We start from the raw sequence: 14,058 nt of genomic DNA, 5'->3' as shown, positions 1-14,058 counted from the left end.
CTACTGCCCACCACATCCAGCACAGCCTAGAAGCGATGGAGCATGTCTGGAATTCACTGCTCCCACACCACTGCCCACCAAAAAGGTTTTCAGAGTCTTTGCAATTTAGGGAGGTGATAGGCCTCTGTAGGCTGGAAAACCCCAGAGACCTGCTGGGAGTCCCTTTGGACTTCTCCAAGGGCAAGTAGGGTCTAGTGCAGTTGGAATCCCTTCTTGCTCCACTCTTGGAGTTAGGACCTCTGTGCAGAAACAACCTGAGCTCCACTGTCTATCTTTTTAGCATAGCTCTTCTAATAAAACAGTGACATCCTCCCCATACTACAATGTGGCAGAATAAAAACAGGCCTAATCACCCTCCAAGACAGAGTCAATGCTTTGCCTATAATCAGAGCCAATTTTTGCTCCAGCAGATGGAGTGGCTGCCTTACCTCTGGGAAGACCCTACTCAGACTTAGTACAATGAAAGCAGCCAAAGATCTCCTGGAGGAGGGCGATGCAGACTTGTCATCCTAATGGGAACCACATGGGCCTCCTGGAAGCAGGCTCCAGTAGAGGAAAGGCCCCAGGCCTTAGGCTTCCTAGCATTTTGGTTACCTTTGCCCCTGCCTTCTCCAGTTGCCAGTGCCCTGCTCTGAGCCTGAGCATCTGGGACCTCCATAGCTAGGATCTGGGGGCCAGGGAGGACAGAAGGGTACAAGAATAGTGGACAAAAGCTAGGGCAGGCTGCTTGATGACATAGGGAACCCTAAAGAATAGGACATGGCATGAAGGGCCTAGGCCTCCCCACCAGAAATACCTTCAATGGGATCTCTTCTTTGGGCCTTCTCTGCCCAAAGTTTGAGGTTTCCAGTCTGCCCATCTCCTCTGGGTAGAGAGAAAAAAGTGGCCAGTTGAAGCTACTGACTAATTATTGTCGGACAGTGTGGGAGGGGAATGAGTGTGTACATTAGGTTTCCCACATTTCAGTTACTGTGAAGGGAATGGAGATGCTGAAACTGGCCCACAGGGAGGCTGTTGTCCGATAGGCCAAAGGGACCAGTAAATGAGTCAGAAAGTTAATAGCTCTAAAAAGAAAATCCAGACCAGGAAGGCAAACCAGGAGTTCTACTTCTCTGTCCTTTCCCCCTTGAGAAGCCTGTGATTTGCTCCTTGGCTGAATGGGGAGTACCACTGTTTTACCCACCAGGAGAAGAGAAGAGCACCTAGTTCCTACTTTTCTCTGGGACCTGACAGATTCAGGAACCTTTGGGGCCTGGTGGAAGGAGGGGCCAGGCTGGGTCAAGGGCTGGGCGGGGCCGCGGCAGCCCCTGACGCCGCTCTTCCTCTCTCTGTCCTCGCAGGCGAGAGCTGCGCTGGCGACAAGAGCCCGCCGGGGCAGGCTTCGTCCAAGCGCGCTCGCACGGCCTACACGAGCGCGCAGCTGGTGGAGCTGGAAAAAGAGTTCCACTTCAACCGCTACCTGTGCCGGCCGCGCCGGGTGGAGATGGCCAATCTGCTGAACCTCACTGAGCGCCAGATCAAGATCTGGTTCCAGAATCGCCGCATGAAGTACAAAAAGGATCAGAAGGGCAAGGGCATGCTAACCTCATCGGGGGGCCAGTCTCCAAGTCGCAGTCCCGTGCCCCCTGGCGCCGGTGGCTATCTGAACTCTATGCATTCGTTGGTCAACAGCGTCCCGTACGAGCCCCAGTCGCCCCCGCCCTTCTCCAAGCCCCCCCAGGGTACCTACGGGCTGCCCCCCGCCTCCTACCCTGCATCTCTGCCCAGTTGTGCACCCCCACCACCCCCACAGAAGCGCTACACGGCGGCGGGGGCGGGCGCAGGGGGCACCCCCGACTATGACCCGCACGCTCATGGCCTGCAGGGCAACGGCAGCTATGGGACCCCACACATACAGGGAAGCCCCGTCTTCGTAGGGGGCAGCTATGTGGAGCCCATGAGCAACTCCGGGCCAGCCCTCTTTGGTCTAACTCACCTCCCCCACGCTGCCTCGGGCGCCATGGACTATGGGGGCGCCGGGCCGCTGGGTAGCGGCCACCACCACGTGCCGGGGCCTGGGGAGCCGCACCCCACCTACACGGACCTTACCGCCCACCATCCTTCTCAGGGAAGAATTCAGGAAGCACCCAAGCTCACCCACCTGTGATGGTGGGCTCGGGGCTACGCGCCAGGAGAGTCTCCCCCCACCCACCTCTTTTCTTTGGTTACTTTTTTTTTTTTTTTAAGGTTCTTCCTGCCCTTTCCTTCCTTCCTTCCTTCCTTCCTTTTCGCTCTTCTCCGCCCCCGCACTCCGTTTCCCGGTTTCCCCCCTCGTTGGTAAGGCGTTTTTATAGTTTATGTGACGTAGCAATCTTGGTTGCTGGAATGGCTGTATCAGTAGCGATATTTATCTCTTCCTGCTCCTCGATAGGCCACTGGCCCTGCACCCTTTACCTTCTCCACTCTTTGATCAGAAACAGGGTATATGAACAAATTTTCTAGTCGAGTTTTCAATGTGAATTTGTTCGTACATTATGGCTCCCGAGGGGAAGCGATTACTTTTTTAATTTTAATTTTTTTTAATTGCACTTCTTGTAAAGAATGAGAAAAAAAAATCAAAGGCGCTTTGAAACAGGGGCTCCCTGTGCAAGGATGACTAAGTGTACGTCTTTCCGTGTGTGTATGCTGGTGAACAGTCAGATTTATTTATATTTTTTTGCAAGCATTGAATAATCTAAGTTTTAAATATTATTTATCCCCATCCGTTCGTATTTATATTAAAGAAATTCTGTACCCTGATGGTTCAGAGGGTTCTTGGGCCTTTTGTTCAATTGTGTATTGGCGTACTTAGAGGGTTTTTTTTTTATTTCAAAGGGAAATATAATTCCTTTAAACGGTAATGATGCAATAAAACCAGAGAAGGTCCAGCTTTTGAAAACAGTGATTTAGGTTTGTAACATCCGGCAAAACTGAAAAAGAAAAAAAAATCTGTAAACGCGAAAAATACTAGATTTGTTTTGAGAATTCTACATTCCTTGCTGCTCACATTCTGAGAAACAAAAAGAAATAAAGTTTTTATTCTGAATAATATCCGTGTTAAGAAGGGGTTCTTTGGCCGAAGACGTGGGTCTGCGTGGAATTCAGGCCGAGGCGAGCCGGCAGAGCAGGCCGGGCTCAGCAGCCCTCCGGCTCCAGCATGGGGCCTGGCCAGGCTATTCGCCTGGAAGCTCAGCGAATTCTCAGGATGGCGGCTGGGGCTCCAGACGGCTGCGGCAGCTCTGGTAACGCCGTGCGGCCGGCCCGCTGGGCTGCCCGGTTCCCAGCTGCTGCGGAGGTAGGCCGAGGGCACAGGGGCTGCCGAGTGCTGTGCTCTGAAGAAACAAAGACAGCCCGGCCCAAGGCGCAGCGGGAGCGCACAGGTGCCCCGCGGCCGAGCCGGGGGATAACGCAGGGCGGTCTTCTCCTCCACGCTCTTGCTCCGGTCAAAGCGGACCAACTAACGCCTAAACCTCGGGATTAGCCAGCCGCGCAGAGGATGCCGAGCACTTTCCGGGAGCAATCAGACTCCTGGTCTCCTCTGGGATGCTTCGCAGTCTATTACAGAGTCAGAAGGAAGGAATGGTTCCTAAAATCTGCACGAGGAGCGAAACAGTTTGAAAGGGACTGAGGCTCACCCGGGTCTCCAGCAAACAGGACTGAGCTGGGGAGAGAAACGGAGGACTGAGCTGGGGAGAGTCACCTGAGTCAGTCCTTCCCTGGACTGCCTGAATCCCAGCATCAGCTTCCTACTGAATGTAGTATTTGGCATTCTCTGAATTTATTTCCTCTCCTTCCCTCCCAGCTTTCTTTTTATGGCCCCAGGGGGAGGGGGAGAGAGCAAGGAGATCGGTATCTTTGTAATAAAAATGCAATTTTATAAGTACTTTTTTGATTTGATGTTACAGGAGCTAAATATTACATTTCCACTCCTGGATTTAAGATAGGGCTGCTTACTGACTCGCTGGTAGAGGCAAAAGAAGGCACAGTAAAGGGAAATATTTTCATCTTCAGATTTAAGGATTCCTCGAGAAAGGAATCAAATTCAGAAAATGCAAACCTCAGACCTGCATCCCTATCATCACCCGCTTCAGAGCTAGAAGTGAGGAACCGCTTTCGTCTGGGAATCAGGAGCATCGGATGTGGGAAATAAATCCCTGTTCTCCCTGGATTGTATCTTTCAGAGGCAGAAGTGGAAAATGTCGCCATTTTGTTTGCAATCCAAAATATCTATCATCATGGCCGTTATCTTCCCCCTGTGAAGCGCCCTCAGATTATTCTTAGAAGCAGGCACTGGAGCCATTTCTGGGTACTGCTGGGTACCAACGAGCTGCTTTTAGAGAAACTCCTCAGTTTAAGGAAAAGGCTCGGAGGATGCCAATCCAGGCTGCTGCGGAGAGCTTAGTGTTTCTCTCACACCCAGAGGTGCTTTCCCCATATCTGTCCTAAGGCTGTTGAGATATATATATCATATATATATCTATCACATATATACATATATTAAATATTATGTATATCCTTTTTAAAGAGTTTGTGCTATGGGAGAAATAGATTTGCTCTCCGCACCTCAACCTCTGTGCCAAAATATGGCGCACCTCAGAAATGCAGAGGCTGCAAAACCAGGCTTTGTGAGGACTAGAGCTTCCACCTTTTGGTCACACTGAGCAGATACAGGAGTCTTCTTTTAAGTAATCAGTTTAGAGACACGTGTAAAATTACCTGGAAAAATAAGGATCAGCTAGTAAAATTACCTGGAAAAATAAAGATCTTCAAGGATGAAGATCTTTCAGGGATATCACTATTTGAACCCATTTCTGAAATCTACTCTTTAGCTGAGGGAGGGATGGTTTGGAGGCTTCCTTCTTCCCCCAGGGCTAAGATTTTAAAATGAGATTCTAATGTGATTTCCCATATCTTACCAGTCAAGACATTCATTTTGGCTTTCAAAGAAAAAAGTATTGACTTCAGCCCCCCAGTTTCCTAGGTATTAAAAAGAAATCCTTATTAAAATATGTCATGAGTTAAAGTAATAGACTTGGGGAAGATTTCAGCGTTGACTGGTCAAAGAAAAGGGTTTTCTTCCAGATGGTATTTGAATTAAGGTGGCTGAGGCGGCAGAAAGCTCTCACCCACGCAGCCCCTGACAAAGCCTCAGAGATATGGGGGCAGCGCTGCTCCCTCTCTGCACCCCCCTTCCTTTAAGCCTGTAATATTTTCTGGTAAAAACAAATGCCAAAAGCAGCCATCCCAGAGTCCGCAAAGCACCCTTCCTAAAAGGAGCCCTAATCCTTTTCACTGCCAAAATATATATTTTTAAAGACTAGTTTTCCTTATTTACTTGCATTTCCTGCTCTCCTCTTTGCTCGGTCACATTTTATCTTGGAAGGAGCTGGAAGCTGAAATGTGTTCTTAAGGGCTAGAAGCTGTCAAGGCTTTTGGTGAGCAAGATTGATCGTGCCCAGACTTCCTTCGGAGCTTTGTTTGGAATAAAAGCAAGAAAACTAAAAAACCTCACATTTTCCGAAATAGCATCTCCATCTGCAAGGCAATGCTCTGGGCTGGTCAATGATATAGGCCACTTATTTCTGATTTCCACCCCAAACCCTCTTTGATGCTGGCCTCAGAGATGGGGTCCTGACTTTGCTCCTTGGTTGTCCTTTCTTGTTTTCTACGTAGATTTTTCTCCCCCTCCAACCTCTCTCTCCCTGGCCATCAGAATGATTTATTTTCCTGCCATTGATGCCTGCCGGCCTGGGGGACTCTGATCACTTGGTCTATTTCAAAGGAAGCAAAAGCGAATCACCATCCTTAGGGTTTGGGGGGGGAAAGAGGTACCTCCAGATCTACCTCTTAGCCTCCTTACCTCTTTCTGGCTTGGTGGATTTTTAAAAATTATTTTTTGGTACCTAAAGGTGTTATCTTTTGAACCCTCTAGCACCGTCCAAGATGCGCTCAGTCTCAAGTCTCCGAATTGGAAAAAAGAGAATGAAGGAGAACGAGAATCTTTATAATTCCTCCTTGGGTCGCCTCCTCTCCCCCGCAGTGCTGTTTCCCACAACAGAACCCGGAAGCAAACATCCCCGGTGCCCAAGGATCAGGAAGGTGTGGGAGGCAGTTCAGGCTGCCAGGGAGCACTCGCTGTATCTAAACCAACCAGCCCCCAACCAGAGCGGCAAGGACAAGAAGAAGGGTAGAAAAAAAGAGAGAGGGAGGGAGAGAGAGGAACAAGCATCTTCTCTTTCCTTGCTGGTAACTTCCAACAGACTTTCTGGAAATCGGAAATACTCACCGCACCCGAGCCCTACGGGTATGAAACCCAGAATGCCAGGAGCCGCACGCGCCTGCTCGGGGCGGCATTTCTTTGGCTGGCCGCCGCCCTGGCTACGGGGATTTGGACACATGGACCTGGGGTTGTTGTCTCGCTTGGCACATGCATCTTTCTCCAGCCACTCCTGAGAAGTTGATGGCGCAGGGAGGTCGGGAAGCTTTGAGAGCCGCCTCCCGTTTTCCGCTTCCCGCCGGAGCCAGATACAAAGCTGCCGTGGAATAGCCTGCTAACAATGGGCCGGGGGCACAGACTCTGGGCTGGACACTGGGAGGGGGGCGAGAGGCTGCGGGAAGAAGGGGAGGCGGACATAAGAGAGAGGGAGGGAGAAAGGGGGAGAAGAGGAAAAAGAGGGAAAGAGACAGGCAGGAAGCAAAACAGACCGAGAGAGATCAGTTTTGAGATCCAGGAACTGGTTTCAGGAAAAGTGAAGGAGGAAAAGGGAAAGAAAACGAGGACCCCCTCCCAACCAAAATCTTTCTTTTCTTCTCTCTTTTCTGTCTTCTCTTTCTCCATCTCTCCATCTCTCTCTTCTTCCCTCTCTCTTTATTCTCCCTCTCGCATCTCCTCTCTCCCTCTGCTCCTTTCTCCTGCTTTAACAGAACTTATGTGGCTGGGATGCAGGGCCCTCGGGTGTCAAAACTTTGAAGATTAATGGATTACTTTGTTAATGACTGCAGGCGTCAGACTGAGGTGCTTAAATGATTTGTGAGGTGCGAGGCGTCTTCCCGACAGTCCCAAACAATGCGCGGAGTGTGCGGGGGAGGCAGAGGGCAGCCGCCGGCGGGACCGACAGCAGGGCTTACACTCGCGCACATTCACACACACACACTCCCAGGCGCACACACCAGATCCTTGCAGATCAGGAGGCGCTCAGGCACCCTCGCCCCCACGTACTCCGGGACATCCCCACCCACACCAACATATATGTATTTTTGCCCTGAAAAAAGTGTAAATAAAGCCTCGCTGGCCCCCAATGAGGCGTTCCTTCCCGACTTTTTTGGATCAATCAAACAGACAGTGGCTTCTTTTGATTAAAGCCCAAATTGTCATTGGGCAGAAGCAATCATGTGACAGCCAATTCGGTCCAATTTCAACCTTGTCTCCATGAATTCAATAGTTTAATAGTAGCGCGGTCCCCATACGGCTGTAATCAGTGAATTAGAAAAAAAACACCCTAGCAGCGATATTCTATGATAGATTTTTTTTTTCCTCTGCGCTCGCCTTTTTCCTGGGCCTTGCCCCCCCAAAGCCCCTCCAAAAGAGGGAACTTTTTCTCTGAGGGGGCTCCAAGGAGAAGGCCATGAATTACGAATTTGAGCGAGAGATTGGTTTTATCAATAGCCAGCCGTCGCTCGCTGAGTGCCTGACATCTTTTCCCCCTGTCGCTGATACATTTCAAAGTTCATCAATCAAGACCTCGACGCTTTCACACTCGACACTGATTCCTCCTCCTTTTGAGCAGACCATTCCCAGCCTGAACCCCGGCAGTCACCCTCGCCACGGCGCTGGCGGCCGCCCCAAGCCGAGCCCCGCGGGCAGCCGCGGCAGCCCGGTGCCCGCCGGCGCCCTGCAGCCGCCCGAATACCCCTGGATGAAGGAGAAGAAGGCGGCCAAGAAAACCGCACTTCCGCCGGCCGCCGCCGCCGCCGCCGCAGCCACCGGCCCTGCTTGCCTCAGCCACAAAGGTCAGTCCAAAGACTTGGCCCCAGGTCTCCGGGACCCTCTTCCTTCTCCGGGCTGCCCCTAGAGTGGCTGTTGGGGGAGGGGAGAGTGGGCTGGGAGAGAAGGAGGAGAGGGAGAGATGCTTGGTTGCCTTGTCCCTGCCCCTGTGGGCTCAGGAGTGGGTTTGATGGAGAGGAAAGGGGATCCTGTGCTCTACAATGAGCCATATATATTTTTAGGAAGTGGGGGGAAACTTTCCCGAACTTGTGTAATGTGGGATGATTTATTTGAGTTGGAACTGACCTCCTCCTGTCTAGTTGTCCTAGAGTTTGGCTTTTTGACAGTAATGAAGAGTGATAGATCGCTCTTGCTCAGCTAAGCAGCTGATGCATTAATTATAAATTGTGTTGTGACTAATATAAAGTTTGCTCCCGGATGAAGAGGTTGAGGGGAGTCACAGGCATGAATTCGATAGAGGTGGAGGAGACGGGGTCTCCCCAGGCTGGGCTCCCGGGAAAGGCAGCACAATAGCTCTACTGCATCCAGGGGCGGCCATTTTGTTGCAGTTGATCTTTTCTGCTATATTTATTCTCCAGTGGAATAACCCCGCTCGGACCCCTCCACCTCCAACTGTGCATGTATCTCTTGTTGGTTTCCCTTTCCGCAGAATCCCTGGAAATCGCCGATGGCAGCGGCGGGGGATCGCGGCGCCTGAGAACTGCTTACACCAACACACAGCTTCTAGAGCTGGAAAAAGAATTTCATTTCAACAAGTACCTTTGCAGACCCCGAAGGGTGGAGATTGCAGCGCTGCTGGATTTGACTGAGAGACAAGTGAAAGTGTGGTTTCAGAACCGGAGGATGAAGCACAAGAGGCAGACCCAGTGCAAGGAAAACCAAAACAGCGAAGGGAAATGTAAAAGCCTTGAGGACTCCGAGAAAGTAGAGGAGGACGAGGAAGAGAAGACGCTCTTTGAGCAAGCCCTTAGCGTCTCTGGGGCCCTTCTGGAGAGGGAAGGCTACACTTTTCAGCAAAATGCCCTCTCTCAGCAGCAGGCTCCCAATGGACACAATGGCGACTCCCAAAGTTTCCCAGTCTCGCCTTTAACCAGCAATGAGAAAAATCTGAAACATTTTCAGCACCAGTCACCCACTGTTCCTAACTGCTTGTCAACAATGGGCCAGAACTGTGGAGCTGGCCTAAACAATGACAGTCCTGAGGCCCTCGAGGTCCCCTCTTTGCAGGACTTTAACGTTTTCTCCACAGATTCCTGCCTGCAGCTTTCAGATACAGTTTCACCCAGTTTGCCAGGTTCCCTCGACAGTCCTGTAGATATTTCAGCTGACAGCTTTGACTTTTTTACAGACACACTCACCACAATCGACTTGCAGCATCTGAATTACTAAAAACATTAAAGCAAAACAAAGCATCACAAAACAAAAACCCCTTTGACCAGGTGGTTTTGCCTTCTTTTATTCTGGAGTTTATTTTTATTTTCTTCTTGACCTACCCCTTCCCTCCTTTAAATGTGGAGGATTTTCTGTTTAGTGATTCCCTGACCCAGTTCCAAACAGAAATCTTTTACAGATTATTTTGGAGTTTTAGTTGTTTTAAACCTAACTCAACCACCCTTTATGTGATTTCCTGAGAGCAATATGAGACCTGCAAGAAAGTGATCATCTAATTGTATCTTCACTTTCTTTTTATTTTTGTATTACATTAGGATGCATTGTCATGCATATTTTTTGTAGAATAAATTCTCCTTTGCTATAAATAGCTTTCTTATTTTTCTCCCCTTTTTCAAGGCTCATAACAGTTTCCTTTTCTTCTTTTAGTCTAACTTGGTAAATAAAATTCTAGTCACAATTTATCCTCTTTTTCAATTTTAATACATTTATTAAGGCGGCATGTTCAAAGTCTTCTATGGACAGCAACAAAACAGAAAGCCAAAAAATGACTAGGGCTTCTAATAAGTGTTTTTTTTTGTTGTTGTTGTTGTTTGTTTGTTTTTGCTTTTTTGCTTCTTCTCCTCCTTCTTTTTAAAGGCAATAGATTTGATTTTCAGTGCACAGGTTCAAGCCATAGATTTAAATTGGTAATAGAGACATAATTGGGCAGTCTAAGATTTGGGCCAAGCCCAAGCTCTTGAAAGTGGAGAAATAAAGTGCCTATAGAAACCTCCAACTCCAGGAATGAGTAACATGGAGTTTCTTTAATAAGCTACCAGTCTCCAGGTCAATAACTAAGTTATCAACAATTCATTTATTTATACACTTTTGTTTCAAACATCCACATTTCAACCCCCTCCCCCATAAATCTCTCCACATTTTCAGTGTGGTTGATTAATCTCCCAGCTCTTGATGGTTCAGGCAAAACAGACCTAAAAGACAGAGAAAAACAAAAATAAAACAAAACAGTGATTACTATCTGGAAAATGCACCCCAGAAAATGTTCTTTCCAATCCTCTGGTTCAGTCACTCTAGGATTCTTTTTTTTTTTTTTTCAGGGTCAGAAAAATCAATATTTCATTCTTAAATCTGTTTACATTGCTAATAATGGATCATTAATGCTTCGAAGTCAGGTTAGCAAGTTGAGATTTAAAATGGTGTGTTTCTACACCCTAGCTTATAAATTAACCCGGGTTCTAGAGAGAGAGAAAAGCACTTTAAATGAAACATCAATAAAACGTGATCTAGGGTGTGTCACTGGGTTGTTGCTTTTTTCCCCCTCCCTTGTTAGGTCTCTCCACGTTATTTTTCCCTTTCTGAGTTCTCTTCTGATGCCTACTTACTTACCATGAGAAAACGCAGCATGTAAGCAACATGTGTGTGGGATGGGTTGATTTAAGAACCTGGCTCTTAACAGCAAAGGCTTGGAAGTTCCAATGACAACGCGATGTTTCTTCATAGGTTTGCTCCCTACCTTCCCTCGCCCCTTCCTCCGCTAAATCCCAGCTGCCGCGGCGGAGTGTGGGGACTATGGCTGGTTTCCGGCCCCAAGCTCCTCGCGGAGCAGGGCGTCCCGGTCGCGGCCAGGGCTGTGCAGCTCCTGGATGCGATTCGTCCTATGCTCATAAATCAAACGCTTTCTATGAATGAAAATGTCATCAAAGAGATCAATTGCAGGAACACATGCACAAATAAAAATCCTCTTACGTATTTGCCGGGGATCCCCGTCTGAAAGCATTAAGTTAGAAGGCGTTTAGTCATAATTCATTTTTATTGCTCTTTTAAAACAACAGCTTGGCTGAGCCGCGTATGCCATGAACAGTTCAGGGCCTCGGCGGCGTTTTGTCTCCTCCTCATTCCTTTCCCTTCTAGTATAAAAGCCCAGAAAGAGCCGTTTTGAGCCAAGAGAACCGCTTGTAGGCGATCATTTTAAGCGTAACCAAGCTCGCCTTTCACCCAGTCTCCCAAGGCGTTGAAAGAGTCTTGGGGCGCTGACCTACTTGCCTAGAGGGCCAAGGATCTCCTACTGGGTGGAACAGCCCCCAGAATTTCTTGGGGGAGGGGTGTGGGGAAAGAACCGAGCTACAGAAGCCTAAGGGCTTGAGGCCAGGGGAGGCTGCCTTTGTCTGCTGTTCCCGGAGAGCGGCGATCTGGGCTGCCAGCCGAGGCATAGCCAGCCCGGCTGCGAGCGCCCGGCCTGCGGGGAGCCGGGAACAGTAAGCGGAGGAGGGCGGGCGCGGGCCTGTGTGTCTGCCGGCCTGTGTGCGAGTGCAAGCTCGTGATCCCAAGAAAAACACTCCACCCAGGATACCCCCGAAAAAAGGCCAGGAGAGAAGAGAGGCTGAGGGAGAGCAGCGCCGAGGCAGCGAACTAGCAGAGGGAGAGTGGCTCCTGCCAGGGTCGGCTTTGTGGCAGGCGCCCTGCAGCCAAGGGGGTCCTGCAAACCCAGGCTGAGGAGGGCAACCAAGGTACAGGAATGAGGCAGCGGGGGAAAATGTACCGACTTGCTCAGGCTTGGATGAAAGATTGCTCGCATAGCCAGCACCGACCTCCTCACATCCTGCCCACTGCCCCACAGGAGCTCTTTCTCTCCCTGCCGCTGGAAGCTGGCGCTCCCAAGTAAGCCACCTCCAGGAGGACCGCCTTGCCTTTCCCCTTCCCCAGAAGGAGGATTCCCAGGAGCCGAAACTGGGGCAGGGGTGGCTGCCCAACCCCAGGAAGTGGGTCTTTCCTGCCCCTGCTCCCTCTTAACCATGCTTGGAATGGATCAAAGTCACAGAGAAATACCATCCTGAAAGGAAATGTTTGGGGAGAATGTTTCATTGTTACTGAGGGAGTCCAGAGTCAGCATGGGTTTTCCCTCTTGAGGGGACAGGTTTGGGGGAGCTTCGGTACGTGGAGAACAGAATACAGAAGACCGAAAGGGTGACTAACATATTTGAAATGTGCCTGCCTTGAAAAAACCTTCCTTGTTCTAACAGGGGAGGAAAGGCTGAAGGGGAGTGGAAACACCAAACCCACATACATTCCTCACTATAAATTTCATCTGATTCCAACATTGTACACATGGTTGGAGTAAAATTTATACAGCATTGGCTGCAAAGCTTCCTGGACGAGCTCTCGATTTCTCCTACCCAAGACTGCATCAATTATTGGTCTCCGTTTGGCTTTTTCCTCTCTACAAGCCCAGGGTTGAAGTGAAACCTCATAGTAAACAACAATTAACGACCTCAGCAGCGTCAGGGTAGAAGGAGGGTGATGGGGAACAGGACCCCTGGCCTGGGACGAGGGTCAGATTTTCACGTGTCTCTCTAAGGAAAGACTTGAAGGTTCTCATAAGCAACTACTCAGCCAGTTGGAAAGGGGAGGAGGTGTCGTTGGGGTAAAGTGTTCCGTCCACCATCAGCCATCTGTCCACCGCCCCTCCCACCTGCCAGTCCCCACACCCACTCTAGACGCGCAGCAGAATGAGGAAGGTTACAAAAGGAAGCTCTCTCTTCTGACATTCCCCCCTAGAAAAAGAGGAACGCAACGAAGGGAGTTCAGCTACTTTGTTGGAGCTGTGGACCGGCCCTGCGAGGCCCACGCGGGAGCGGAGGCTCCTGGGTCTCGGGCGCCGGCAGATGGCCTGCAGCGCACGGCCCGGCCCCCACGCTGGCCACGTCCGCCAGCGTCATCTCTCTCCCCCGCCTCCTACCCCTAAAAATCCGGCGGTCGAGTAGGTCCGCATCCCGGAGGGCTCCCGGTGCAAAACTGAGTGGGAAAGAAACGGCGGAGAGCGAGGAGAGAGGGAGGGTGGGGAAGAAGAGCCCGGCCGCCCCCGGCCTTTTCCGGCGAGCCCTGTTTCCAGGGCTCATCCGCACCCCCCCTTCCCCGGTCGAATTACAGAAACTCCTCATTGCCATGCTAATGAAGAGCGGGGGCTGTAGGGAGAGGGTTTCGGAGACTCTCCTGGAAGAAGGGAAGTTTCTTTTCTTGCCCTCGTCTCCTTCACGCCCACCCGAGTTCCTCCCAGCCAGCCCTCTGCGCTCTTCCCTCTCCATTCCGCGTTTGGAGAGCCGGTGGCCCAGCCTCGCCCTCTGCCACGGTTCTGTGCGCTCCTCACAGCCCCATGGTCTCCCAGCACAGCCTCAGAGTAGAGAAGGCGGCCTGGGAATCCGGGGCTCGGTGTCAGCCGGATTCCCCGCCTTCCGGTTGGGCGCGCTCCGGGCTGGGCCCGCGAACCTGCGGCCACCCGGCGAACTCCCGCCCACTGATTCCCGCCCCGAGAGAGCCGGGAGCCCTCTTTCCTTCTCACCTCTCGCCAGTTCATCTTTCAGTGCACAGTGGGGAGGGGGCGGGAGCGGGGGACGCCTCCCAGCCCCCACCTCCCGGAGGCCTGGCGGGGCGGGCAGTGGAGTCGGGCGCGCGCAGAAGGCAGCCTTTGCTCTTCTTCGCTCCAGCACTCCAAATCTGCCGTTGCAGTCGCCGCAGCAGCTGCCGCCGCCTGGGCTGCCTGGGGGGGCGACTGCGCGTCACCTAGACGGCGGAGCGCCGGGGATTTAAATGCCACTGAAACGGTGATCCATCACCGCGGAAGCCGGCAAACTTTTGCAGGAGGCTCA

General features: G+C 51.0%; 2 protein-coding genes and 1 long non-coding RNA gene across 3 annotated transcripts in view; 2 read left to right on the top strand and 1 right to left on the bottom strand.

Moving 5' to 3' along the window:
* The window catches only part of HOXA3 (homeobox A3), a 34,025-nt gene extending 30,127 nt beyond the window's left edge, over positions 1-3,898 (top strand). The window contains exon 4 of the mRNA XM_030932413.1: positions 1,341-3,898. Coding sequence (XP_030788273.1) covers positions 1,341-2,146 — 806 coding nt within the window. The 3' untranslated portion in view covers positions 2,147-3,898. The remainder of the gene's footprint in view (positions 1-1,340) is intronic.
* A 3,029-nt stretch (positions 3,899-6,927) lies between these two features.
* HOXA2 (homeobox A2) lies at positions 6,928-9,779 on the top strand. The gene is made up of 2 exons (XM_010388302.2): positions 6,928-8,028; positions 8,673-9,779. The coding sequence occupies exons 1-2, from the start codon at positions 7,644-7,646 to the stop codon at positions 9,410-9,412; spliced, it is 1,125 nt and encodes a 374-aa protein (XP_010386604.1). The 5' UTR covers positions 6,928-7,643; the 3' UTR covers positions 9,413-9,779.
* A 102-nt stretch (positions 9,780-9,881) lies between these two features.
* Positions 9,882-14,042, bottom strand: LOC115898263. The gene is made up of 2 exons (XR_004057953.1): positions 13,752-14,042; positions 9,882-10,386 (listed from the first exon to the last, which is right to left on the bottom strand). It is a non-coding gene; the product is annotated as an uncharacterized LOC115898263 (long non-coding RNA).
* Between the last annotated feature and the right edge of the window lie 16 nt (positions 14,043-14,058).

The sequence above is a fragment of the Rhinopithecus roxellana genome, chromosome 6, assembly GCF_007565055.1.
Source record: "Rhinopithecus roxellana isolate Shanxi Qingling chromosome 6, ASM756505v1, whole genome shotgun sequence".
NCBI classification, from domain to species: Eukaryota; Metazoa; Chordata; class Mammalia; order Primates; family Cercopithecidae; genus Rhinopithecus; species Rhinopithecus roxellana.
This window is presented reverse-complemented; position numbering and strand designations above follow the sequence as displayed.

Coding starts and splice junctions, on each gene's coding strand:
- HOXA2 (XM_010388302.2), top strand. CDS start 7,644: ATGAATTACGAATTTGAGCGAGAGATTGGTTTTATCAATAGCCAGCCG. Junction 8,029..8,672: donor TGCTTGCCTCAGCCACAAAG/GTCAGTCCAAAG, acceptor CCCTTTCCGCAG/AATCCCTGGAAATCGCCGAT.